The 26,958-nt window shown below is 44.7% G+C and overlaps 1 protein-coding gene across 4 annotated transcripts; it reads right to left on the reverse strand.

Moving 5' to 3' along the window:
• Positions 1 to 2,503: 2,503 nt before the first annotated feature.
• Positions 2,504 to 22,208, reverse strand: LOC149331337 (uncharacterized). 4 transcript variants are annotated; one of them, XM_089556461.1, is made up of 3 exons: positions 22,033 to 22,161; positions 5,434 to 5,519; positions 2,504 to 3,197 (listed from the first exon to the last, which is right to left on the reverse strand). In XM_089556461.1, the coding sequence occupies exons 2-3, from the start codon at positions 5,504 to 5,506 to the stop codon at positions 2,659 to 2,661; spliced, it is 612 nt and encodes a 203-aa protein (XP_089412587.1). In that variant the 5' UTR covers positions 5,507 to 5,519; positions 22,033 to 22,161; the 3' UTR covers positions 2,504 to 2,658. The 4 variants fall into 4 exon arrangements, with proteins under 4 accessions (XP_089412587.1, XP_089412588.1, XP_089412589.1 ...); XM_089556462.1 differs by lacking the exon at positions 22,033 to 22,161 and adding an exon at positions 5,609 to 5,653; XM_089556463.1 differs by lacking the exons at positions 2,504 to 3,197; positions 5,434 to 5,519 and adding exons at positions 12,111 to 12,802; positions 14,345 to 14,430 and having other exon boundaries at positions 22,033 to 22,208.
• Positions 22,209 to 26,958: the final 4,750 nt, after the last annotated feature.

Consider the following 26,958-nt stretch of genomic DNA (forward strand, 5'->3'; position numbering starts at 1 on the left):
ACCCTGTTGTATCGTACCGCGGCATCTGCTCGTGGCTTGTCGCGTTCGCCATACCATGCTACGCATGCGCCGACGTCTCATCAAATGTATTTAACCCCATGCTTACGCCATGGGGTTAAATGGGGATCCATGTATGGGATCCGCACACAAAAACGGATATAAAAATTCTTGAAGGCGTCCAGAGGAAAGCACTCCGGTTTATTTACCACGCTTATGGTCGGCAGGTCTCGGTATCTGATTTGCTCAACAGATCTGGGCTTCCCACGCTTGAATCCCGTCGAAAGCAGCACCGACTAAAAATGTTGTTCAATATCATTCATAATAAAACAAAACTGAATTTTCAGAGTTACATGCAATACAACACAACACGCCCCACCCGTAACAAACACGAACGGACTATCTTGATGCCGCGATGCCGAACAAAAGCATATTCTTGTTCCTTCTTTCCACGCACCATTTCCGAATGGAACCGACTGCCAAGCGATATCACCAACCTGGTATCTTCAGAATCTTTTTTGTCTGCTGTTTCGGCTCATGTATCGCAGTAGCGCGTCTAGTACACAGTGTATTTCGATTTCCTTGTGTTTATTCTGTTCACTTAGTCTGTCTGACGTCGGATGATTTGCCTGTACTTTTTTGCTTCCCATTGGTCTTATTGAATTTTGTTCTCGTACTGTAATCGCCCTTTGTTGCTGTTATTTGGTTGTTACTACTTTGTAATTTTTTCTTTTTTTTTCCTTTGTGCACTCCTGCCTTGACCGCCAAAGGGCAGTCGGCAGTATTTATGAAATAAATAAATAAATAAATACACCGTAGTCTTTGAATCGAAGCTGCTAGTGTGCACCTCGTAATAAAGCGTCCCGTTCTCTGGCCGGCGTATGGTTACTCGGCGTCTGGTTAGAAGTGGCGGCGAGGACGGGATTCGTAAGGACAGCCAAGAAACCAGAATGACTGCAAGTTTCGGGAAGCTACTGCAGTTCCAGCCGGAAAGTGGCAACATCGAAGTGTACCTGGAACACTACGAATTATTCGCTGCTGCCAGCGACATCTAGGATGACAAGAAACTGGAAGTTTTCTTAACGGCTATTGGCGAAATATCCTATGCCACGCTCCGGAGCTTGTTGTTGCCGGCGACGCCTGCTAACTCTTAATTCAAGTAAGTGGTAAGTACTCTAAAGAACCACTATACTCCCAAACGCTCACTTTGAACGAACGCTATCGGTTCAACCAGTGCAGGCAAGAAACCCATGAGACCATCGCGGACATCATTGTCGAATTGAAGAGACTAGCTTCAGCCTGCGAGTTCGGCACGTTCCTGAACGAAGCTCTGCGGGATCGGTTCGCCGCGGGATTGCGTTCCGAAGCCACGCGGTGCCGACTGCTAGCCCTTCCTGACTATGAGATAACATGGGACCGAGCGTGTAGTGTGGAAGCGGCAAGCCAGGGCACCAAAGACATGCTGAAATCGCCGAGCAACAGAACAGCTTCGTCGGACAGCACCGAAGTCTACTGAACACGAGACGCAGGGAAGCAGCGTAAAGCTGATAACAGAGAACCCTCTGTCAAGGAAAGAGGCAGAGAGAGTCCAGTTCGGAAGACGTCACAAGGGACGAACGCTCCATGTCACCGATGTGGAGGTCAACTCTCACCCGTGAGTTGCCACACGTTGCAAAAAAGTGCAGAACTAAAGGAGTGCACTCTGTAGAGCCGGATAATACCAGTACTGAGCTACAGACTTTGTGTCACACTACCCAAGAAGCTGGTGCACCTGCTATTGTTATTGTGGTTACGATAAACGGCAAAGATTTTCTTATGGAAATTGATGCAGGAGCAGCTGTCTCAATAATGTCGCAAGTCGAGTGGACGCAACACTTCCTTAATGCCGGTTTAAGACAAGCCAATGTGAAATTGGCGACATATAACGGCACGGCTGTGCCTGTTGCTTTAGTTATGGACGTCAAAGTGCAGTATAAAGATCAGTGTTTCTCTCACCTAAGAAAACAGGCGAAAAAAAAATAGACAGTATAAGGGATTCTGGCCGTTACATTTCTGGCCACTTTGCACATTCTTCAAAGTTTACTGGAATTCAAAGGAGAATTCAAGTTCGATTCTGGTTGCGAAGTTGCGCCTATCAGCGCTGCCTTTTAAGAATGCCTTACTAGAGCCGTGGAAAGAGTGTATATCAGACACGAGTCGTATGCTACTAGCTGAGAAAGTAAAAGAGCGAGGTGCCGAAATCACTTGCCTCAACTGGGAATTGTGCAGTCGTAAGAGTCCCGATAAAAATGTTGCAGACTCACCTCATCCAGTGCACTATTAACGGCACGATTAAAAAGAGGCGCCTCGGTTCGTGTTGCCTGAAATAAACAGTCACTATGATCTTGGGACAAAAGAGAGAAAAATCCTCCATGCTCTTTTTTAAATGTGCATTATTTGAGACGATATAGCACTACGCAATGAAGGCATGTTATGTGTGCTGGAATGGACGTACTGACGAGATGGGTTTGCGGTATGAAGCTTTTATTTCTTTCAGACCAGTTCTTCAAACTTCTAGAACTCGTGCCATTATAAAATGTAGGAGACACGGCACCACTCGGAAATGGCTACGAGTGTCCTTTTCACATAAGCCATCACTGTATGCCGGCTTCAAGCGTAAACTCACTCGAAAGCCCTTCGCAGAGCAAGGTTAAAATAAGGGAAGAACACCTCGACAAAGAGATGAGGTGGAATGAACTTGGTGAGCACCTCATTCACCACGGCATCCATTTTTCCAAAACCGCGCACGAAGAGGTGAGCATTGTATGCGTAAACTGGCGTATTGTGACCTTGCATGATCAGCGTCGGGTCTTCACCAGGTACGCCCCCGTTATTAATGAGAAATTGTGCTGTGAAGCGGAGAAGTTCGAAGCGGAATGAGAAGCTGCCCTCTTGTCCGGTGCACCACCGCCAGGGAACGTTGAATCTCGGAGCCCCAATGGTGATGAGGTCGACTTGCAGCAGGTGGTTTCCTTTTATACAGTACGGAATCAGAGGTCCGTATTGCCTAATTTGGTTCATACCAGTCACGTTGAGACCAGCGACTTCAAAGCCAGGGAAAACTGTTCTGAAATCCTGATCTCCGGCATGGAAATATTCCGGCAACTTTGCCAGAACCTTTTCAAGCGCTTCATCTACGTTGATACCCGAGAAGTCACAGTCTGTAAAAGTGAATGGAAATGTCAGATTAGAAAGTTTCTTCGCCCCTAAAGCACGATAAAAAATTGATGCTTTCTTAAGCACATTCTTTTTGTAAGAAAATGTGATAGCATTTGCAAGTTGGCCCACCCCCAGTTAGCCCAGAGCAGCCCCAAAATTCTCGAATCAGACCCATCTCCAAAAATGGATTAAGGTGAACTAGTGAGGATTATTGGGTTGTTGAGGGTGGATTAGTAGGCGGAATAACGTGCACTAGTGAGTCTGTTAATGTGGACTGTGGATTAGTTGGTAAATTAAGGTGGAAAAGTGAGTTGAGTTACTATAATTCCATACGATAATGCAATGGAAACTAGTCCATGGGAAGGTAGTTCTCAGAAACCTAAGGTCAACCGAGTGGACAGATTTGCAAAATTTCATGGCTGTGGTGACGTCATGGCCCTGTAGACCAATCAAAGAATTTCGTCACGGAGAAGCCAGACGGTTTTGCAGGACGATAACCTGAATGATATCGCAAATAAGTGCAGAATATTATTGGCAATATGGGAGGCAATGAATTAGGCAGTCAACTTCAGCTCACCTATAAATACGTTTTAGGTGTATGAATGACGCCGCAGATGTTAAAACATGAGAACAGTTTACACTGCGGTATGCAAAGTGCTAAACGCACTCAATTGTGCTGTTTTTTTTGCGTTCCTTTCTTGTTAACAATGTAGAGGAGAAGTAAAGCCCTAAGACAAGATTACGTTGGGCCAATATGGGCTTTAAGTGGTCGCAACGAGAGCGGTTATGTGTCTGGCGCTAATCACGTCTCCGCATGTCTCCGTGTCCGCTATTACGTAACCAGATGTTGGCGCTTTACGCTGTAAATCCGTCAGGATGGGAGCCGTAAACTGCTTTCGGTGCGAAAAATAACTCAAACTGTGTGCATTTCGGAGGACGCTAAGGCAACACTCCATCGAGGCTCAATATTAACCCTATCAGACCGCATACAATTTAAAGCGGCACCTAATTACATTTTGCGTTGGCAATCCGATAGCAGTAGGCGCTGTCAATGTGTATAGCGGAAGAGACGTTATTTTTGTTTGGTGACGTACCTTCCCCCGACCAATAGGAAATATTCGGTCTGGTAACATCAGTTTCTTCTAGTCAATGGGATGTAGCCACTTTAGAGAAGCCAATCCCCTGCAGCCAATCCGCGAATTTTATGACTGACAAAAAAGATTCTTCACGATCAGGATTATCAGCCTGATCAGAGGACCGAAGCGTCTTCGAGTGGCGAGGAGTACGACATATATGGCACTCATTCTTGACAACAGGGGGGGAGGGGTCAATCGGTGGATTCCTCTGTTACTTTACTCTGTTACAGAGGAGACGCTTGAGTACGCGGGAGCTTTCTTCTCTCGGCAGCTGCCGCTCCGCGGTAATTGGGTGCGCCTGCGATGTAGACGCCTCTTATTTCCGATAGCCTCATGGGAGAGCACACGGCTTCTTCCTTCGTCTCGGTCTCGAAAGTTAAATGGGCGCCCCTCGTGCGATGGAGGGCATAAAGGCCAGGAGCTGATAGCAGGACCCAATGAGGGCCCTGAGAATTAAATATGGCCAAAAGGGTGACGAGCGTAAGGATGACTGGGGAGGAAGACCGCACACTTCAGTTCGCCGATCGGGCCCTTGGTCGATGGTGATTGCCATAATGGCACTCAGAGCGTGTGTAACCATCAGTAACTTAGTTATCGGACTATCAATGCAGTCACGTGACCGGCGGTGATGACTACTGGCTGGAGCCTATCTACACGGTGCTCAGACAGAGGCCAGCAACTAAGCTGCCGTGCGCCGCATGCGTGGTTGGGCCTCTCCATGCCGAGAAGTATGTTATACGGATCTGGGATACATTACCCCGCGATGGCTGTCATAAAAATTTAGACGAGACAGAAGTGGCAGTGCCAATAAACATGACGTTAACTTTAAAAGGCCAGTTGATTTGATGACATTTCACCATGCAGTGTTCTTGGACTACCAACGAATGATCAAAAAACAAACTGCTCTCAAGCTTCGCAGCGAAAAATGTGAATCGAATGCCCTTCCTTTATTCTCCTGAAAGAGAATATCCACTTTTCCGGTTCTATAAAACGTTTAGTAATGCCTGAGACAGAATATTTGCCCTGTGTTTCGTATCACTCTTTCTACTCTGTGTTATTATACGCTACTTTTAAGGTGGGTAAGGTAAACTTGATCCCTTACTCTGTGTTGTACAGCGACCTGTTGAAATTCCAAGCGCCAAGAAAAGAGCAGCCAACACTTCCACACGTGCCATGGTGACCTTGGACCTGCAAAGAGATGTACATGCGTTTCCAACATCATTCCCGCGAAGAACTCACGTATATTCTGGTCTTTATCTGGAAAATGAACACTCAACTGTGCTTTTTAAAGAATGCTCTCCAAATGCTAGAATAAATGGTCACAATGCGCCTTTATTTATAGCGAGTCAGTAATTGATTTCCGAGCCGATAAGTGGCAACTTTCGCTTCACTCAATAAGAACGGCTCATAGCAACGCATACTGCAGGGTGCCCAGAAAAAGGCATCCGGTGCGCTATCAAATGCTCTAACAAGCTACAGACGCCCTTTTGTGGTCGTGCGTGTGGATCAGGGTAACAACAATTTTAAAGAACGAAATAGAGCGCTTCCGCTGTACTCCCGAGCAACAGGATCTTTTCTCAGGAAGTTAGCCGCCGCATCCGCTCCGCGAAACAAGCGAGCAGCTTAATTGCGCTAGCTGTTCGGAAGTTATAAGATAAGCCGCTAAGATATCCGACCTCTTCTGAAATTTTTTTTATAGATGGGCACATTTTGCATCGAGCATGCTCGTGCTCGTGCAAGAAGGTGTTATTTGATTCGTACATTTTATGGCTGCACATGGAAAAACTAGTGGTTTTCGTTACATGACCCTTAAAGAAGAAGATGTGGTAGAGATTACGCTGCCTTTTATGCTGTCTTGAATGAGTCTATAATGTTCTTTATGTGATTTCCCCGCCAAAATCCTGTTTCGAACCACCGTTTCCATTACTCTTATATTGCATGGAGGAGTCATCACCTTTTGGAATGCTTGATTACGTTTCATTGGATGATCATCTGAGATTATAATAAACCGATCCACCAATCCACCTTAGTCCATCCATCCACTAATTAACTTAAAGCCACTCTCTCGGATGTGCCTGATTCTAAAATTTCTGCGTTCGTGTGGAATTTTTGGGGATGGGCAAACTATGATATTTTAGAGGCTCACCTGCCATATGCCACGGTGGGCAGGTTTTGATGACGTCACAAGTCATGTTACCTCTCTCGCGAAATTAGATATTTGGTTCTCGAAGAACCCGAACCTAGCTGACGACAACCTAAATGCTGTCGAATTAGCGTCGTTGATGAGGTCGCAGCAACATTCACTTGAGTAGCACACTGGCTTTGGCATTCGACGGCTGATGTCTGGGCAGCAACAGCGTATGTTTAAGGGGGTTGAGTACAAAAATGTGAGTGTTCTTTCTGATATCAGCCCACGAAATCAACACCAGGCGTTCTAAATTAATCTGGAGCCCTGCTTTACAGCGCGCGTCCTAGCTTATCGGTTGTTTCGAGCCGTTACACTCAACACTCGAATATGACCTTTTGGCAAAGCATGATAAGGACAAAAATCGGCATGGAGTCCATCGTGCGAGAGCCACGGTGTGAGTTGCCTTTCGGAAAGCTCACTGCGAAGTCTGACTCCAATAACGCCAATGAGAAGTCATGCGTTTGGCTCTGATCATTGCTAAGTCCGTTTTGTTTCTTTTCTACTAAAAGTGCGCTTGTAGGTTGCATATTTATTTGGACATCCTATCCTATAGGGAACACTAGGCATACGTAAAAATCAGATGTACCTGCTAAGGGACAAGGATTTCAATTTCCTTACGGACAACAATCAGATACTAGCACTGCAGACACTAACTCTGTTCCATTATCGGGAGAAGGGTGAAAATCTGAGGGTATATCTGAAACCTCTTTTTCAGGAACTAAAGGAGAAATGGGCGACAAAGTTAAGCTTTTAAACCACGGCGTAAACTTACACACTCACATAAGTTAAGCCATAATGTGCAAAAGAAATTACGTTTCATTAAAGGCTTTCTTTGTCATCCGAACCTGTTCCCGCATTAAAACTCAGCTATTGTACCCTTCATAGAACATTTAAACGCGAGTGAGAAAAGAAACCTACACCATGAGACAGCACCAGTTGAAAGCACCGCAGAACTTTGCGACCTCCATCCTTTTCTTTTGTGTGTTTTGAAAAGAGATCAATATTTTTTTCTACGCACGAAGAAGCCATACATATCTACCGAGCAAGGAGTGAAAATATCGACGCCATCACTAATTTCTTTGCAATAGGTTCAGATGCTTCTGAAATTATCTTGAAAAGTCGCCCGCGGAAAAGTCTAAGCCATGCAGCGAAGGTTTATGGTAGGTAACCAAGGCGTTCTATTTGGACAATCATTTCGCGCTCAGATTCCATCCTAAAAACGAGAGGTTTCATTGGCTCCACTTATAGCTTCTCTCTACTCGCAAGGCGTTGAGGAAAGTCGTCACGTTATGGGCTGCATCATTGCATGATTACACTTTGCTCCTTTTTTATTTATTTATTTATTTGTTAATTTATTTATTTGTGATACCCTCAGGGTACATAGTACATTTCAGAGGGGAAGGGCAGTTGATAACAAGAAAAATAAACAAAGCACAATTCATACAAAACTATAGAACAACTGAGGCAAGATAAAAAGAAGTGAGCAAAATTAACTCGGAACAGATTAATAAAATAGTTTAAGAACAATGCTAGTAGGTGGAGAACACAACACTACAATAAAATACAAAAGCGATCATTATGTAATCAGAGTGGTAAGTATTCTTCTCAATTGAGTTGAATCAAGGATGCTAGTTAATGATGCGGGTAGGGAATTCCATTCTTTAGAGGTTAGCGTAAAAAAATGATTGCGCACATGTCACTGCGTTACAATGAGGCACCGTGACCTTGTGTTGATGATCACGACGGTGAGAAATGAACGGTGCCGGTTGAATCCATCGAAAGCGAAGTTGAAAATTGGAGTAGAAAATCTTATGGAATAGGCAGATGCGGAAGTGCTTACGGCGGGTAGCTAGGGGCAGGAGTTTTAAAGACCTTTTCATTTGGGTGACGCTAGATGTACGATGGTAATTGCCTAAAATGAATCTAGTTGCACGATTCTGGACAGTTTCCAGAACCTGTGCCAGTGAGACCTGTCCAGGGTCCCATATGGATGAAGCGTATGCTTCATCCGGACACAGATGCAAAAAGAACACTCTTTACAAAATAGATTGCACGTGCGCAATAAGGTCTAAAGCTGGACTACCTGCCTCTCTTACCTTAACACAAGCAGCCTCTCTCCACAATGACTGAGCAGAGACCAGTGCGACACGTACCAAGTCACAAACCTTGATATCAGGAACACGGTGGCGCTTTTTCCAGAGCGTGTGGACGCTAGACGCCCTTTGCGCTGCCTTATAAATCTTCACTAGAAGAGTGGAGCTTTCACACTATGACGGGGCCGTTAGAGGTATACGGCCAACTGGGGCAATCCTGGTAAACTTCTGTGCTGCCGCCATGCCCACGATGATCTTAGGAGCGCTAAGAAACTTCCATTGGCCATGTCAGAGTCCATGCGGCGGCGGCGCAAGAGATTCACGTCATAAAGTGTTCACGCGTATCCCGCTGGTGACATAAATGTTCATAGATGCTCGTCGACGTTTTGGATAAACAACAGTAAGAGATGAATAATACCGAATACAAAGCAGCCAATTTTTGTCTATGAAGGCATGTTCGTGCTGGCAGTGCATGTGTGTGTTTGTCTTTTCTCTACCTTTTGTCCGGTTCTTTCGCGCGCCAATCACCTATATAGAACTATTTTGGCTATAGAAGTAGATGTACTACGATGTTCTCATAAGATATGTGTAAGCGAAAGGAAAGTTTGTAGGCCTTACAGCTCCCCTAGTCTTCCATTGAGCAGAAATGACTGCCAGCAGAAAATCTGGCATTATGACGTGACAGTCAGCATTAATGCGAGTGAAAGCACTGTCCGGCACCTGCTCCATATTCAGCTGATATGAGACTAATAATATTTGTTCAACAAAATTTATACATTTCGAACACCCTGTAACCAAACGCGTCTATAATCGCTACTTCATAAAGTGTGTTTACACCACCGTGCTAAACGATCGCATTTTGGACCGTGGGACAAAATGTTCAGACACATTTTGTATAAAAAATGCTGGACTTCCCCGCTACTTCAACTAATTACTTGAGAAGCCTAACCTATCCCTGCATTTTGGTTTGGGCTGCTTAGATATTACAGCGCTGTTGGTCAGAAAACAATGCCATGTATAGTACTCGTCTCCATGAAACAATAAGGCTTGTTGTTTAATAAGCGAGATTAAAGCAAGGAGAAGAAAAATGTTCGACATCTGAAAACTGAGGACTGGGCCAGCCCATTGCTCTGATTGGGTTGATACGAGTGAGTAATTACGATCTAGCTCCAAGTTTGCTCAACAATGAGGGATTCTCCTAAACGGAGCAACTTTGACCTCGATGTTTTCACTTCGGTTTTATTATGGGAAATCTCAACATGGACACCGAAATGCTTTTCGCAATGCGATAGCATTCGAGGCTATTGAAACCTTTGGCGGAAGTGACAGGTCAGCCTTGTGAAACCCAGGCAATGTCCATTCTCTGATCTGGTTACGTCAAGTCTGAGTCAATGGCATGTCTCCGCTGTGGTGACGTCACTGCAGCGTCACGGACCACCCGCCAATCATGATTTTTCTGGACAATGCCGGACAACCGCCGCCGGCTTTCTGCTGTGGCGAGGCTTCTAAGATGTCGCGTAAAAGCTTCATTCGCCACTTAGATATTGAAGTTGTCGTTTACTTTCCGCTGAAAATCACCTCTACTCAGAGATCACTGAAGACAGGGGCTGCTTTTCCTACTTAAATATCCCCTTACACGCTGCGTAAAATCACCTTCTTTTTGTTTCGTTTTTGTTTTGGTCGCTAACAAAACAGGTCGTCCATCTCACAAATTTGTGTTAAATACATCGACAGCAACCGCAATTGCAACGCACAAAACTTCGGCTAAAGTTTTACCGGCGTCATAGTCATACGTCATCTAAAAAGGAATATACATACCCTTGAGACATCAGGGGACAAAACCTATTCACGACACACTTATAATGAAAAACAGCTGCGAAAGCTGACGCATATGGTTTACGCGATGATGCTCGATTCAGATGTTATGACTTTGTGAGATCTGGCGTTGCACAACATATTCCACATGCCCCTCAAGCTACCGCCCATGCTCCAGTCTCCAGAGCTAGGCAGCCGCATGGGCTATGCAGGCTGCTAATGGTGTTTAGTGTCAGTCGAAACTCGTGCAGCCAAAACCTACCCAGAATTTTGGTCGCAACATAGTTTGTTATTCCTCTGGAAACTTCCCCCAAAGTTGGAAGCTTCAATAGGGGCCTCAGACTCCATACTGGCGCAGGATGTGTTGCTGGGCAAGTTGATTTGACATCCTGTACATGCAGCGCTGACAGACGAGGGAGTACAGCGCCTTGTGTGTGTCGTCTCTCCTTCATCCCTCGCCTGTCAGCGCAGCATGTACAGGATTCCATACTGGCGAATTTGCAATTTCACGCAGATGCGCTCACTTCTTATGTCAGCCTTTTCTCTCAAAGGCTCGCCAAAATCTTCAAAGAATAAGATAATTATGCCTGCATTTCGCTCCTATATTGTGACGTAATGGGTGACGGCGGTCCGTCAGTCAGGGAGGCAGCGATAAGGCTTTCAAAAGAAACCATTGATTGGGGCTCACTGTCGCTCACAAAGCACTGAATGACACGGAGGCGGGGATAGAAACAAGTGCGCTGGGCAGTCTTCGAGCAGAATGCACGCAGTCCTCGGCCGCGCGTCCCGAATAAGCGGCAACTCTTTATTGCAGAGAGCAGCGTACACATAGATTTTATCGAAGGCTAAACATGACTTTAAAACGCACACATCGGCCCGAGAGCTGGAATATGTTATTTATGTTGCGCAGAGAGCCTTCTAAGAGTCAGATGATGAAGACGAGAAAAAGCCCAAGACAGAAAATGAGATAGGAACGATGTAGTATTCGGGCTTTTATTGGCCATCGCTAGAATGGATTTGTACAGCAGATAAACGCAACGTTTAGCATCTACAAGTGCAATTTTTGAAGGTACGTCATATTATAATTGAACTCTGATGCATTTTTGGTAACATGTAGTGCTTGTATTTGAGCTGCCGTGGTGGCTCAGGGGTTGTGGTGCACGGCTACTGAGCCGAAAGACGCGGGTTCGATCCGAGCCGTGGCCGTCGGATTTCGATGTAGGCGAAATTCTAGAGGCCCATGTGCTGTGCGAGGTCGGTGCACGTTAAAGAACCCCTTATGGTTGTAATTTCCGTAACCCTTCACTACGGCGTCCCTCATAGCCCGAATTGCTTGCGGTCGTTAAACTCTCCAAAACTAAAGACTACAAGCACATTGCTTGTATCTGAACCTGTGCAGTCCATGAGCAGCGTTGAGAGGTTTAACCCCACATACCATGGCACACTTACCGTGCACTACGGTGTCGTAACTTAATGTAGGCTTCCGTACCGTACGATGCCATACTAGCTTCGCACCCTACCATGCGGTACTTTATGTCTATCTGTCTTTCTGGAGCGCAGTTTCATTATGTGGGATCCGAACATATTGAACAAAAATTTCTAAAGGTGCATTCGTCGAGGCAGTATAGCGCTGTGCAATAATGGCGTCTTATACTGCCGTAATAGAAGCACTGATGAGATGCGTTTGGAGTATGAGGCTTTTATTCCTTTTTGACGAGTTATATGGAATCCATAGTGCTCATAGCATTGCAAATGTATGACACATCGCATCCTCGAAATGGCGACGAGCGTCCTCTTCACATAAGCCATCACCGTATGCCGGCTTCCAGCGTAGTCTCACTCGAGTGCCATTTGCAGAGCATGGTTAAAATAAGGGAAGATCAACTCGACCAACAGATGCGGTGGAGGGAACTTGGTGAGCACTTCATTTACGATGGCGTTGATTTTTCCAAAACCATGCACATAGAGGCGAACGTCGTATGCGTAAACTGGCACCGTGGGGCCTACGTTGGCCAGTGTCACGTTTTCGCCGGGGACACCCACGCTGTTAACGCCAAATTGTGCCGTGAAGCGCAATAGGTTGGCGCGGAGAGTGAAAATGCCCTCTTGTCCGGAGCACCACCGCCAGGGAACGATGAATCTCGGAACGTCAATGCTAACGAGGTCGACTTGAAGCATGCGCTTTCCTTTCATACAATACGGAATCAGAGGTCCGTATCGCCTAATTCGGTTCATACCAGTCACGTTGACACCAGCAAGTTCAAAGCCCGGGAAAATGGGTCTGAAGTCCTGATTTCCGGCATGGAAAGATTTCGGCAACCTTGCCAGAACCTTTTCCACTGCTTCGCCTAGGTCGATACCCGAGAAGTCACATTCTGTGGAAAAGGGTTAGCAATGGGGAATTACAACATTTGTTCCTCCCAAAATACGTGTCAAGGAAGTAAATAATAGTGGCAACAATGAAAGAAATGAACTTCAGTGTCCTTTTGACTCCATTAGTGGCCCTGAGGCGTGTGACTGACAGCACAGAGGGCAAAAATTGCGAGGTGTTTGCCCCATTGTCTTCAACGTGGTAGACTCAGTGAAAGGTGCCGCTGTGCTCCGGTCCTTCCTTAATAATAGTTAAAACAGCAGTAAATAGCTAAGGCCGCCACACTTTGTGCCAATGTGCACTACCATCAGCAGCGACAGGCGCACGATCACGTGTCTGTCGTGGGTCACGTGATCGAATAGTAAGCGTCTGCTCTGTTACATGACCAGATATTTGCACTCTAGATTCTTAATGCGTCAGCGATAGCAGCGTAAACATATTTGGCTGTTAAAAATAAGTGTGAGCTTTGCGAATTTTGTAGAAGAATAAGGCTTTCTCAGGAACTGACTACTGACCTTCACTTCAATCTGGATTCTTAATTCCAAACGGACATTATTTTCTTACATTTTTTAAGGCTTTTCATAACGCTCATTATCACCTTCTCATCAGCAAACATTCAGGATTATCTATCGATCCTCTCATTTTCGCATCACTGCGCTCTTTTCTAACAGATCGTTCTAGTGCAGAGTAATTGAAAATGTTTCTTGAGGGAGTACAAAAGTAATTTGCGGTGTCCCCCAAGCGCCTATTCTTAGCCCCCCTTTTTCTTTATCGTCATTAATGATCTTCTCTCTGGTTTTTAGTGAACTACTCGTCTTTTCGCAGATATCTGCGTCTTTTGCCGCCTCACTGCTACAAACCGGGACCAACCATCGCTCCAAAAAGACTTCAACATAAATTAACGGTGGAACTCAGATTAAGAAATGTAGCAGCTGGAACATCTCAAAATGGCCATACATGTAGCTTACTCGAAAACTATCCAACCTTATTTACCGTTATTCGTTGCAATCAAACACACCAATACCTATCCAACCTTAGTTGCCCTTACTCGTTGTAATCAAACACACTAACAAAAGTCCAATGCTACCGGTACCGCAGAGTCACTATCTCAGAGTCACTTTAGCAGCTATTGCACCTAAAGAACTAGGCCTCACCAGAAGATTGCTAAGTGTAGTCCCTTCGATATATCACCAGGTTGCTGCTGCCATAAAAATACATGCGATTTAGACGATACAGAAGTGTCAGTGGGAACGGACAATGAGCTCAATTTAAAAAAAGCGAGCGGATTTGACGAAATTCGACTAGAAAGCATTCCTGGACTACCCACATATGATCTAAAAACAGAATGCCTTTCAACTTTGCAGCGCGAAATCCGATTCGAATGCCCATCCCACGTACTCCTCAAATAGAATGTCCACTTTTCTTGTTCAGTGAGACATTTACTAATGTCTTAGAGAGAATATTTGCCTTTTGTTTTGCAGTAATATCTACTGCGTATTATAATACGCTAATTTATGGTAGAAACACCGAAAGCTTAATGCCTCACCTTGCGCAGTGCAGCGCCCCGCTGAAATTCTAAGGACCACCAAAAGAAGCGTCAATAATTCCACACGGGCCATATCGATCTTGGACCTGGATAGAAAAGTCCATGCATTTTCAACATCACCGCGGGAAGAACTTACTTATATTCGGATCTTTTTTATGGGAGCCGAACACTTTTCTTTCCAAGGATTCCTCTTCAAAAGCTAGAATACAGGCGTACAATCGGCCTTTATATATTGGTAGTAATTAATTGCTTGCTCAGTCGAGAAGCAAAAGAGAGAGCAAACCTTCACTCCACTCAATAAGTGCCCCTTAAAAGATCCCTTTCAGGGTCCCGAGAAAAAAAGAGAAAAAACTTCCGGTACACTATCAAAAGCTCTAACAAACTTCACACGCCCCCTCTTTGTCGTATCTGTGGAGAAAGACATTGTAAACAACGGAAGAGCCTGCTTTCCTTGTTAGCCCCATCCGCTCCGCAAAACAAGCTAGCAGCTTGACTGCGCATGCTCTTGGCTTTTTATAAGAGAAGCCGCAAGGATATCCGCTCTTTCCTCTCAAACGTCTACTCGAGAGAAGGACACAATTCGAAACGGGCGTTTTCGAGCACTACAACCGTGAAAATACAATGAGCGCACAATAACGTGTTGTTTGATTCGAGTAACGTCACTTCTGGCTCCGCAAAATAAATGTCTTCGTAACAGTAGTCGTAAAAAACAAAATACTATAGCCTTAACGTGGCCTGCTATAATCTCTACACTCCGTTTCATACATCAGTCAACGCAGCCAAGGCTGCGGCACCTGTTCGCGCTCCTCGTCGGCATCGTAATGTAGTGCGTCAAAAGAAAAATCGTAATGAACTTAAACTTAATGTTGGTCGATATTGTAGTACAATGATAAAAGTGTTTTATTTTTGCAAAAATATTGAGTTTTCTTTTATATTCTTCAATACCGAGTGTCTTAGTTTTTGGTTTCTTTCCGGCTTCTCCTGTATCAGGTTTTCGCAGCTAGGCCGGCTGGTAATGTCTGCTTTCGTCAACCTCTTCGTGCGCCCTCTTCATGAACCACGGAACCACGCCGTCGGCTTCGCACAAAAACAATTCAACTGTAGCGGCAAGTGCGCTAATATACGACACCACTTGTTGAGTTTGATGGCCTGAGCAGCGGAATCTCTGCTCAGGGCCCAACAATCCCCATCTCGCCGCACTAGCTCACACCCTTAACGCACCAAATCCGACATCTAATACAGAACATTGTTACGAACGGAAGCACTTCAAGGAACTTTCCTTTTGAAAACGGCTCAAAGAGGAGACCTTCCGCTGCTCATTTTAAAACCGCTGAGTACACCGATCAATGCCGAGTAGCCGCTAGCTGAAGCTGCCCCGAATAATCGACGCTGCACTGAATTCTATCATCACCCGATCAATGATTCATTGTGTGCCGCATGCAAAAAAGTCACTGAACGCCTGAGAACAGCACTTCGCAATGACGTCCGTTGCCAAAACACTACACTGCCTTTTCCCTTCGAAACAAGTAAACAGGGCTGTGTTTTTCAAAGTAGGCATTAGAATTTAACAGCTTCGACTTTCTACCTAATATTCTTTTAAGGAATATTAAATATAAATGAAAAAGAAACAGCCAAGCTGGGAGTCGAAACTAGGCGCCTTTTAAAATGAACACACAAGCGCGCACTTCGTACAACTCAGCCACGACGCGAACCACGCGGATACAATTTGCTTGTTTTTTTTTTTTTTTTTTTTTGCAGCGGACTATTTTCGTACTTTTGGCAGCGTTGACTGCTATGTATGAAACGGAGTATAGAATGAGTATCTAATATTCTTCTGACGTGTTTTCTGCCCCGAACTCCGGCTGGAAGGGGTTCCATTCTGTTATATTTTTTGCATGAGTCATCCATCCACTTTTAGACTGGTCGAGTTACTTTCTACTAAATCATTATGTGGAGTTATACTAATCTAGTCTACTAATGCGCCTTAATGCACCCACTTATCCATGTGATTTCATTTTATAGGGTCTTCTTAATTCCAAAATTATGTGAGCAACTTTCGCGTGCCGAACTTTTGGAATGCGGCCAACTGTCTAAATTTAGGAGGGCACCTGTCTCGTGCCGCGGTGGCCGGCAGTTTGCTCACCAGTTGTGCGTCAGGTTACCGCCTGCCACGATGGGCTGTTTGTGATGGCATCACAAATTCCCGTTACCTGCGTCGAACAATAAGCGGGGCCCATCAGGGCAGGTTGTGATAACGTCATAATGTCACGGGACATCTCTTGAAAAATTAGGAATTTGGTTGTGGAGAAACCGGAAGATGCATGACGACAACGTAAATGTCATCGCGTTAATATCGTTGACAAGGTTGTAACAACATTCGCCGCCGGTAGCACTCGGGATTCGACGTTCGACTGATCATCCCAAGGCCTCGTTTTACGTTCCGGCTGCAACGGCCGTGTTTGGAAAGAGATGGAGTAAAAAAAAAAAAAATGGGCGTGTGCTTCTGCGAAATCAGCGCACGGAAAGAACACCGGGTGGTCCACATTAATCTGGAGTCGTGCTCTGCAGTATCCGTCGTAGCTTATTCGTCATTTAGAGCGTTAAACTCAACATTCAAATATAAACTTTCGCCATAGCATGATCGAAACGTAGTCTCTTGCTCGAGAGTGCTGGCGTGAGTCGCCTTCCGGTGAGCTCCTTATTGCTAAATCAGACGTTCATAATACCAATCAGAACGTGTACATTTTTCCGCGGCTCATTGGTAAGTCGATGTTTGTGTCCATACTAGTGAATGTGCTTCGGTAGGTTAATGGCCTTGGATCCTAAATATTGCCTTTTGCAGTATACATCCTGAAGAGCGCACTAGGCATACGTAAAAATCGGATGTACCCGCTAAGAGACAAAGTTTAGAAACACAGAGACGAAATAGGTTTAGAGACAACGCTGTACACCATCATTATGCTTCATTATCTGGAGAAATCTGAAATTCTGTGGGTATATCTTATCCCGGAATTCATTTTACGCGCCAAAAGAACAGGAACAAATGCACTTTTGAGGACAGAGCGCTTCTTTCCTGTGCTGTATTTCAGAGCTTCAAACCAATTCTAGTTATGCACAATCTATCCTGCAAACACGTGCTCGCATATCTGAAACCGCTCGTTAGAAAAAAAATGAGAGTACTGACTGATAAACGATATGTACTAATTAATATAAAGCATTCAAATTTCTTTCACAGTAAAAACTCTGATAAAATGTCTTTTATTAAACATTTCAATGTGTTTGAAAAGTAAAAAAAAAATTACAATGCCATGCAGCACTCGGCGGTAGCACTCCTTTAAAACCGACCCGCTTTTTCTGCGCACGAAATAGCCCGACATATCTATCCAGCAATAACTGCACATGTCGGCGCCATCACTGATTTTCTGAAAACAGCTTTAGACAGCTCTGAAATTAGCTTGAGAAAGTCGTGTGCATAAGCGTGGACACTATACCGCAAAAAGTTATGGTACGTAACTGAGGATTTATAATCAAATCTATGCAGTAGCCATATCAATCAGGACGATATCACACAGGCAACGTTACAGATGCTTTGGCCATGCCCTCATTAATGAAAGATAAGAAACAAGGCCTAATTCTTGTGTAGTGCGACAAAGCAGGCTTTGAGGGCCCTGTAACAGCAAAGCCGTTGAAGGTCAGAGGGCAGATTGTGATGAAAAGTGCGCCCCCTCCACCCCCCCCCCCCCCCACCTCCTCGTATATGCTACGTTTTATGACCTCATCCATGCCTGTGTTTTGGCAGAACGCTAACACGACCTTCATCCGTTAGAAGGGGTAGGGAAGGGACTTGAAAGATTAGAGAGTAGTCAGCTTAATATTAATTGGCGGCAACGTATTTGTTGAGGCTATCGCCAATACAATCATCGCACCCTTAGAATTCAATGAAGCAAAGGACCAGGCTTGCTTCGTAAAGGTTAATCCACTATAAACGATGTGTAAATGCGTAGAATATACGCAAACTATCTATACAGCCTACAGTGTTTACAATAAATTATTTAACAAGGTCGAATCCTTGCTGGTCATGCTTACCCTACAGGAGTATTGTGTAGAGGAGGTATGTATAAAAGTGCTGCAAAATATGTATAGCGGTCGCACTGTCACCAAATACTTCATAGAGAGGTAGTAATATCTCTGTAAGCGGTGGCGTCAGGCAAGGAGACAATATCTTCACTGCTATTCATCACTTGTTTACAGGAGGCATTCAGACATCATTATTGTGATTAGTTACCCCTTAAATGTATAATTTTTGGGTGATATCTGATTCGCTGATGACATCGCAATGCTAAGTAACTCAAGGCGCATAATGCAGAGTGTGATCGAGGCCCTAGACAGGAGTATCAAAGCAGTGGGTCTAAAATTATGTGGAGGAAAGAACAGTTAAAAATTTTTTCCCAGAAAACTAATGTTCAGCTGCCTGGAAGCAAACAGAAGATTACAATACGCTACTAACTGTTTGAAGTGGTAAAGAAGTGGGTCTACTTAATGCATGTAGAGGCCACAAATCTGGGATGCGACCATGAAATAAGCGTAAAATTAGTTTGATTGCATTTGGTAGGCACTGTAGGGTCAGGGACCGTAGTTTACCAGCATAAAGCAGCAGTAAAATCAGAAAGCATAAAGAAAGTGAAAAAGTATAAAGCGGCTATACTTTTCACGTACTCTTCTACTGTGTGAAAACATGGAGGCTGCGACGTATAGAAAGAAAAATGGTAGGTCTAACATTAAGCGATGTGTAGAGAGGAGTATGGGTCAGGGAAGAATCACGAATTAATTACGTCCTTTTCGAAATCAAGAAGAAATAGGCACCTGCAGGGCATGTAAGGCAAAGGTGAGATAAAAAATTTAGGTTAATAATAAAGCACTGAATTCAAAGACACACCAAGCGTAACATAGGGTGACACAAAATCACGTAGACGTTTCAGATTAGGATGTTTGTAGGGATAATGCAGCCGCGGAGTTCACTGCAAAACGCATTTGGAGAGATAGTGGAGCGGACTTTGTTGTGCAGTGGCTGTATTGCGGATGATGATGATGAAATTAATTCACCTCCTGCTAAGTAGATAAACTTATCTGAAAATATCAATTCAATTCAATTCAATTTATTTCGGACAACAATACATGGTGTCCGCGGGGAGAGGCTAAAGGAGACTGTAGTGTCTCCTGACGAGGCCTAACACCCGCTTTACACGTCGGTGCAGATGGTGCAGAGTGACATATCAGTGAGAACCGTGGTACATAAAACACAGTGGGACAGGAATTCAACATAAGCAATTACACAAACACTGATCAGGCAGAAAATAATACTCAAGAAGTCATCAACAATAAGCGATAGTAATTGGAGTAGAAAATAAAAACACATTCGCACAGAACAAGAAAGAACAGTACAGAACAGTAGGTGTAAAAAAGAATGCAGCAGGTATGCATAACAAAATTTCACACGGGGGTGTTCAAAAGATTGCTCATTTTCTTCTTAAATTGGTGAATGGTGACAGTCTCCTGGGCACAAGCAATTAGTGTTGAATATTGGTTGCATAAAACTGTTATTTGGTGATCCGTAGTCTGGGTTCCGTAGTTAGTGCGAGGCCTAGAAGCAATCAAGGAAATTGTGCGCAAGTTATGTGGGATTTCTCTATTCAAATAATAACGAGAAAATGATTCAAAGTCATGTTTTATTTTTTGGTAGATTAGGAGTGCTAAGTAGTGCTTATAGCATAGAAAAAACGTATCGTATATGCTTTGATTTTTTAGAAGTCACACTACCATTCGTTTTCCAAAAGTACACATTTATAATAGCAGCGTTTTATAAAATCTTTTGAAGCAATTTACGCACGATGCGCCTCTGAACCCTTGCAACCTCAGTAAACTTGCGAACCACGCTGTCAAGCAGGACGCCCACCCTCCTAAGGTCCTCACAACTGAAATGAAACATTAAATAATTTGTGTAAAACACCCCCAACGTAACCGTTCAGACAAACAGGCGACGTCATATAGCGTATTTCGTCAAGCATTTCCATGATGCCTAACCTAACGTAAGGTGTATTTATACCGCACCTCACGTCACCACCACAGTCGCTTTCTTCGAGCAGTTGAAAAGGAGATGGACACCTGTGTTCAATGTGTCCATCCCCAGCAACCTCTACTGTAGAGAAAAGATTCTACCATTTCGTTTCAACAACCTTTGTCCTCAACCATTTGCGGGAACCTTCCCGCCGAAACTTCCTAAACATAGCACCATCATTATCATCAGCCTGACTACACCCACTGCAGGGCAAAGGCCTCTCCCATGTCTCTCCAACTAACCCTGTGCTTTGTCAGTTGCCGCCACTGTATCCCCGCAAACTTCTTAATCTCATCCGCCCACCTAACTTTCTGCCGTCCCCTGCTACGTTTGCTTTCTCTTGGAATCCACTCCGTTACCCTTAAGGACCAGCGGTTATCTTGCCTTCGAATTACATGCCCTGCCCAAGCCCATTCCTTCCTCTTGATTTCAACTAAGGTGTCATTAACCCGCGTTTGTTCCCTCACCCACTCCGCCCTCTTGCGATCGCTTAACGTTACACCTATCATTTTCCTTTCCATAGCTCCCTGCGTTGTTCTTAACTTAAGCTGAACCCTCTTTGTTAGCCTCCACGTTTCTGCCCCATAGGTGAGTACCGGTAGGATACAACTGTTGCATACTTTTCTCTTCAGTTGTATACTTTTCTAATCATATACACCCACGTAACCTTCTGCCGCTAGCTGCTCTGCTTGCCTCCTCTTAGGATCCAGGCCGTTACCCTTAATGACCATCGGCTATGTTGCCTTCGCATTACATGCCCTGACCAAGCCCGTGTATTTTTCTTGATTTCGACTCGGGTATCACTACCTTGCATTTGTTCCCTCATCCGCTCAGGCTTTTAACACACTTTCAAGCAAGTCGCACCGTTTGGTCCCAAAGCAAAGAAAGGTATCAGTGCAATCATGAGCAGATCGAGCAAATAAACTCAGAATGCACTATAACCCGTACCGGCAAAGAAACGATTTAGGCACGTTCAGTTGGAATTAAAATACTTAGTATTTAAGGCGAAGTGGCGATCGATGTTGGCAGACATTTCCATGCAGAGCTTGAGAACAAGAATAATGGCTGCTTGTGGAAAATAGTTGTTGGGGGTCGCTATTAAGAAATCTTCTGTAAGTATTCTTATTTATCCCTCTTGAAAACTTTAATGAGCCACGTTTATTGGAAGCCAACTGTCACTTCTGGTTCATGAGCAGTGAATCTTTTCGTGTGTTTTGCTACATTTTTTGTCAAGTTCAAAGCAAATAGAGCTCATTCGAAGCATTTTTTTTTTGCTTTGCCAAAAGGTGGCAGAACGGCTCCTAAATGATGAATTTGATACCATTTCCGATGGAAAATGTGTCGGCTTGAGCGTTAATCTATTGCAATCAGTGCGCGCTGAAAGTGAGAGTCGCTTGATTTGTTTCACTTATAGCTTCCCGGTATTATTAAGGTTTTCTTGAAAATTCGCGACGTAATATGCCCTGTCACTGTATGAACGTATTTTACCCATCATTTCAACTCAAACTTGAAGATAGATGGCAAAGAGCACTTTCCAAAAAAAAAAAAAAGCGGGGGCACCTGCCACTCTTACCTTGACACAAACAGCCTCCCTTCACAATGGCGGTGCGGAGAGCAGAGTGAACGGAGCTGCCTCACAAACGGTGACACCGGCAACCCGGTGACGTTTTGTGGGCAGGTCGTTGATGCCAGATATCCTATGCACAGCCTTATAAAGCTTCACTAGAGGGGTGGAGCCTTCGTACCATGACATAGTAGTTACAAACGACAGCAAGGCCAACTGTTGCAATCCCCATAGCGCTCTCTGCTGGCGTCATGTCCGTGATGTTCATAACAGCGCTAACAAGGTTTCATTGGCGATGTCAGATTCTACGCGCCGGCGGCGCAATCGGTTGACGTGATAAAGTGCTCACGCGCATCACGCTGCTGACGTATAGCTGCTAGCCGATATTTTTCACAAACAAGAGCAAGAGATACCAACCAGAGTAAGAGAGACAAGCATGAGTAAGAGACCAAATAAAAAAAGACAATTTTTGTCTGACGAGAGTGTGTGCTGGTAGGAAATGTGTGTTTGTCGTTTCTCTACCTTCCATTCTATTTTTTCGTGCGCCGCTTTCCTAGAAAAAGCTATTTTGGCCGTGCAGGTTGAAATCCTCAGTTGTTCTCATAAAAAATGCTTTATTAATAGAAAGTTTCTAAGTCTAACACTTTCTCTATTGTTTCACTCGGCAGTAATGACTACTGTGTGTAAATTTCACATTATGACAATCGCCAGAAAAACGAACAAAAGTGCTCTCCCTCACAGGCCCTATATGCGGCTGATATTCAGCCCATATTATGTGAGTTACACGTAATTTTAACCATCTTAGACCCCCTGCAGGCAAACGCGTCTTTCATAGCTACTTCAAAAAGTCAATCTGCCCATCTTTTCATAAAACTGAAGACAGTAAAAAGGGACCTAAAACATTGTGACAATGATTTTGAACGCTTAGTTTTAGGAAGCACTGATATGTATATAATAAATTTCCTGATTGAAACCTGGAGGTCATCTTTGATTGTGAATTATTTTATATGGTGCATAATACAAGCCCTGTTAATAACGGTGAGGCACAAACAACTTCAAATATTCTTTCTTTCTTTGTACTTTAGCTGAATTTAACAATCTACCCTTTCCTATATTCCATATATAGCTATAAGGAGCCCGTTCCTGGGTTCGGCTTCGTAGTCGTCGAGGTCGGTGTGGCTAGCGTTGTCGGCGTAGTCGGAGTAGCACGCCAAGTGACAACAGTGGCAGGTATAAGCAGCAAAACGCCACCTGCCACGATGAGAACGGAGTATTGTACAGCCGCCCTGATTTTTAATAATATAGCACGAGCGTCGATCGACCGTACTGCTGGTCAGCGCCTTATAACGGCGATAAGCGTTTAACAAGGCGAGAGTTCGCGCACGCGCACGCAGGAAGAGCGTCGTCTGCTACGCTGTTCTGAGCACGAGGACACACGCCCTGCCACAATATCAGTTCGCAAGATCCCGCCAAGTCGTAGAGCGCATGCCATGATTAATATGTGAGACTGCATGAGACGTTATTTCATTCTCTCTTTTTAGAGCGCAGCTCTTTGACGTCCGTTCCTGGGTTTCGCGTCGTCGTCGGCGTCGGCCTCGTAACCAGCTCCGCCCCCCTTTCATCCCCCCCAGCGCTAGCAGCGACCGACTGATAACGACCGACTGATACCGCTGGATGCCGCTGACGCCGCTAGAGAGTCAAGATAACGTGACTGCATAGAACACCGTCGCCGCCATGCAGAAAGAGGAGGAAAGGGTCCCCCCCCCCCCTGTTCTTGTGTGGCGGATAGGGTGCTCTTCAGTTGCCGACGCGCCGGTTATTTCACGTAGGCCCCGGCACGTCGACGAATACGTGACCACCTTCCCACGGCTAGACCTGGTTCTTAGCGCTGCGGAAGCGAGGGTATCATATTGTTTGTGTCGGCATCGGCGGCGTTGTCCCTGAAACCAACTCCGCAGCTGGGGTTGACTCACTATCGAAAAGGTGAAACAGCTTATTTGCTGCGCTCAAATTTCGCATTAGGAAGTAACGTAATCGTCGGTAATTTTTTTTTTTACCCATTATGGGAGGCCAGCCTGGCGATGCAAAGTTATGATAAGAAAATATAAAAGGAAAAAAATATAGCAGCACATCGAAACCATTGCCTGGATCGCGATAAACGGGGCTCCAACCAGCTCCTTAATCAGCCTTTCAGTGTCTCGACGGTATAAAAGACACGTCTCATGCAGTCTCGCATATAAATCATGCGCATGCGCTCTCGACTTGCCGGGATCTTGCGAACTGACATTGTGGCAGGGCGTGTGTCCTCGTGCTCGGAACAGCGTAGCAGATGACGCTCTGCCTCCGTGCGCGTGTGCGCGAACTCTCGCCTTGTTGCACGCTTATCGCCGTTATAAGGCGCTGACCAGCAGTTCGGTCGACGCTCGCGCTATATTATTAAAAATCGGGGCGGCTGCCAAAACTGGAACGTTGCTACCCCAGCAAGATGCGAAAAGGTGGCATAAAATAAGCACAATACATTTCTAAACCAAAATACGGGTAGAGCTGAGCTGAAATTTCGGATTACTGACTGTCGCAATCTTGCGACAATTTTTTGCTCAAGGACCCTTGTCGCTCACTTCTCAAAACTTGTTTCATGTTTTTCTTCATTTCGTGCTTCCTTCATTGCTTCTACAGAACACTGTACTTGGCATTGCGTAATGATGATCTGCTCTATAATATGCCTCTCTAGCTTGACCCTTTACGGCAGTTATTATTGTAAAAATAAGTAAAACAACGTTAAAATTACCTGAAATTAAGCAGTAATTAAGGCTCAAACTAATGTCTCCACTAGTGTGTTGAATGGCAAATACTTGTGAATGCGAAGAAACTGGTTAGCGTTACCTTGTTATAATCCCGAAGTTGGAGATATCTGCTTAGCGATTTTTATTAATGCCTCTGAAAATCTTCATATCTTCTGTTCTTGTCGCCAAAGATTAGATATGCTCTTTGCCTTCAGCTTCAGTATTAACCCCTGGTTTCATGCGGGTTTCGATTTATTTAAATTAAAGATTTCGTTTCTCCTTTAACCTTCTCCAGAGAACACGATAGGGTTATTCTGTATTCAAGGCAGTTCCTTCAGGAGAAGTAACGAAGTGAAAATTCTTCACTTCTTTTCTGCAAATTGCCTCGGACACTAGTAATCTACTTTCCCAGGCTGTTATTTCGACACCCAGCTAGGAATTTGCTACTTCACTTTGGCAACGGTGGAAAATTGGATTTTGAGGAAAGGAAAGGACGCAGTATCTGCCTCACATATCTCGATGTACACTTGATTCGTGCCGTAAGGGAAGAAATAAAGGAGGGAATGAAGCAAGAAAGGAAGAAAGAGGTGCCGTAGTGGAGGGCTCCGCAATAGTTCCGACCACCTGGGGATCTTTAAAGGCCGATTCACACGACGGTCCGTTCGCCCGCGGCCCGCGCATCACGTGTTCATGCTTCAGCACACTGAGAGGCGCGCTGACCAGGCCGCCGGCCGACAGCGCGCCTCTCAATGTGCTGACGCATGAACACGTAGTGCGCGGGCCGCGGGCGAACGGACCGTCGTGTGAATCGGCCTTAACGTGCACTGCAATGGACAGAACAAAGACGCATCTGCGTTTCGCCTGCATCGAAATGCTGTGAAGATTCTTTTCTGTGTATTTGTTTTTTCCCCGCACATATTATTTTCTTACATTCACCTTTCAGACCAACAATGCAGTGCAATCAATGATATGCGGAGGAGAAATTCTAGAGGCCCGTGTACTGTGCGATGTCAGTGCACGTTAAAGAACCCCAGGTGGTCGAAATTTCCGGAGCCCTTCACTACGGCGTCTCTCATAGCCTGAGTCGCTTTGGGACGTTAAACCCCATAAACCAAATAAACCAAACCTGTTCTTAATCCGACCCCGCATTTTCTATCTAGCCGACACTCCATATTAGCGTGCTCGCGAAGTGTTTCAGTCTCGCGCTCCCGAGGCGCCGGGATTGCTAATCAGCTCAGTTGGTTTCAAGGCGGGCAGGGATCGATCACACCGTTACTTTTGCGCAATTAAACATTACTGCACTTTGATTGATATGTGTAAATTACCTGTAACTCCATCAAAACAAAGATCCTTCGTGTTGATGGAGATGCGTAATTTCCTATATTTTCTAGAACCTGTGCATACTCCTCCTCTACACCGTAGATACGTAATACCACTAATATTGCCGCTTACTTGTAATGAAATGCTCTTCCGCCTTCGTCTAAGGCTATTTATGATGTCATGACACCTTGCCTGCTTTGTTTTTTTTATAACTGGTCATCAGTTCGAAGACGTTTTATATTTAGGCGTTGTTTCATAAAAACCTGCCTGTTACCTTGGTGGTATTAAGCTGTCGAAGATTTCCGTTTGTGCTGTTGTTTGGCTTAGTACTACCGTGTAAGCAAAGCGGAGTAAGGTAACCGGTTATTGTCGTTTTATATATTTTGTGCTACCTTTATTGGGAGTCGTATTATATTAGCATTATTCATTTCTTCTGGTACGCTCGAGGTTACGAGAGGTATTGCGAGTTGAAGCTGGCATGGTTTTTCTTCCAGAATATCTGTTGCTGCTGGAGCATATCTTCTGGCACTTTTCCCATTTTCGCTGCTGAGAAGGCTCTGTTTTCTCTCTTCGTTTTTTTTTTTTTTATCCAACGCTAAGTATGTTATTTGCGTCATGATTTTTTCTCCGACTGCTCACACCCGCGCGCCGTGCCAAGTTGCTAATAATTCAACCCTCGTTGCCTTTTTGTGTCCTCATCAGATTTTCACCGATGCATGACTGTGTCTTAGCTTAAAACCTTGCTCAGCTATCTTTAGGTTATGCCTTTTGCACCTCTTTTTTTCCTTCTGGTTAAGTCCTGACAGTCCTGCTTGTTTTATCTTAACTATCT

The sequence above is a fragment of the Amblyomma mixtum genome, chromosome 8 (genome assembly GCF_055824585.1).
Source record: "Amblyomma mixtum isolate Tamu chromosome 8, ASM5582458v1, whole genome shotgun sequence".
In the NCBI taxonomy this organism is placed as follows: domain Eukaryota; kingdom Metazoa; phylum Arthropoda; class Arachnida; order Ixodida; family Ixodidae; genus Amblyomma; species Amblyomma mixtum.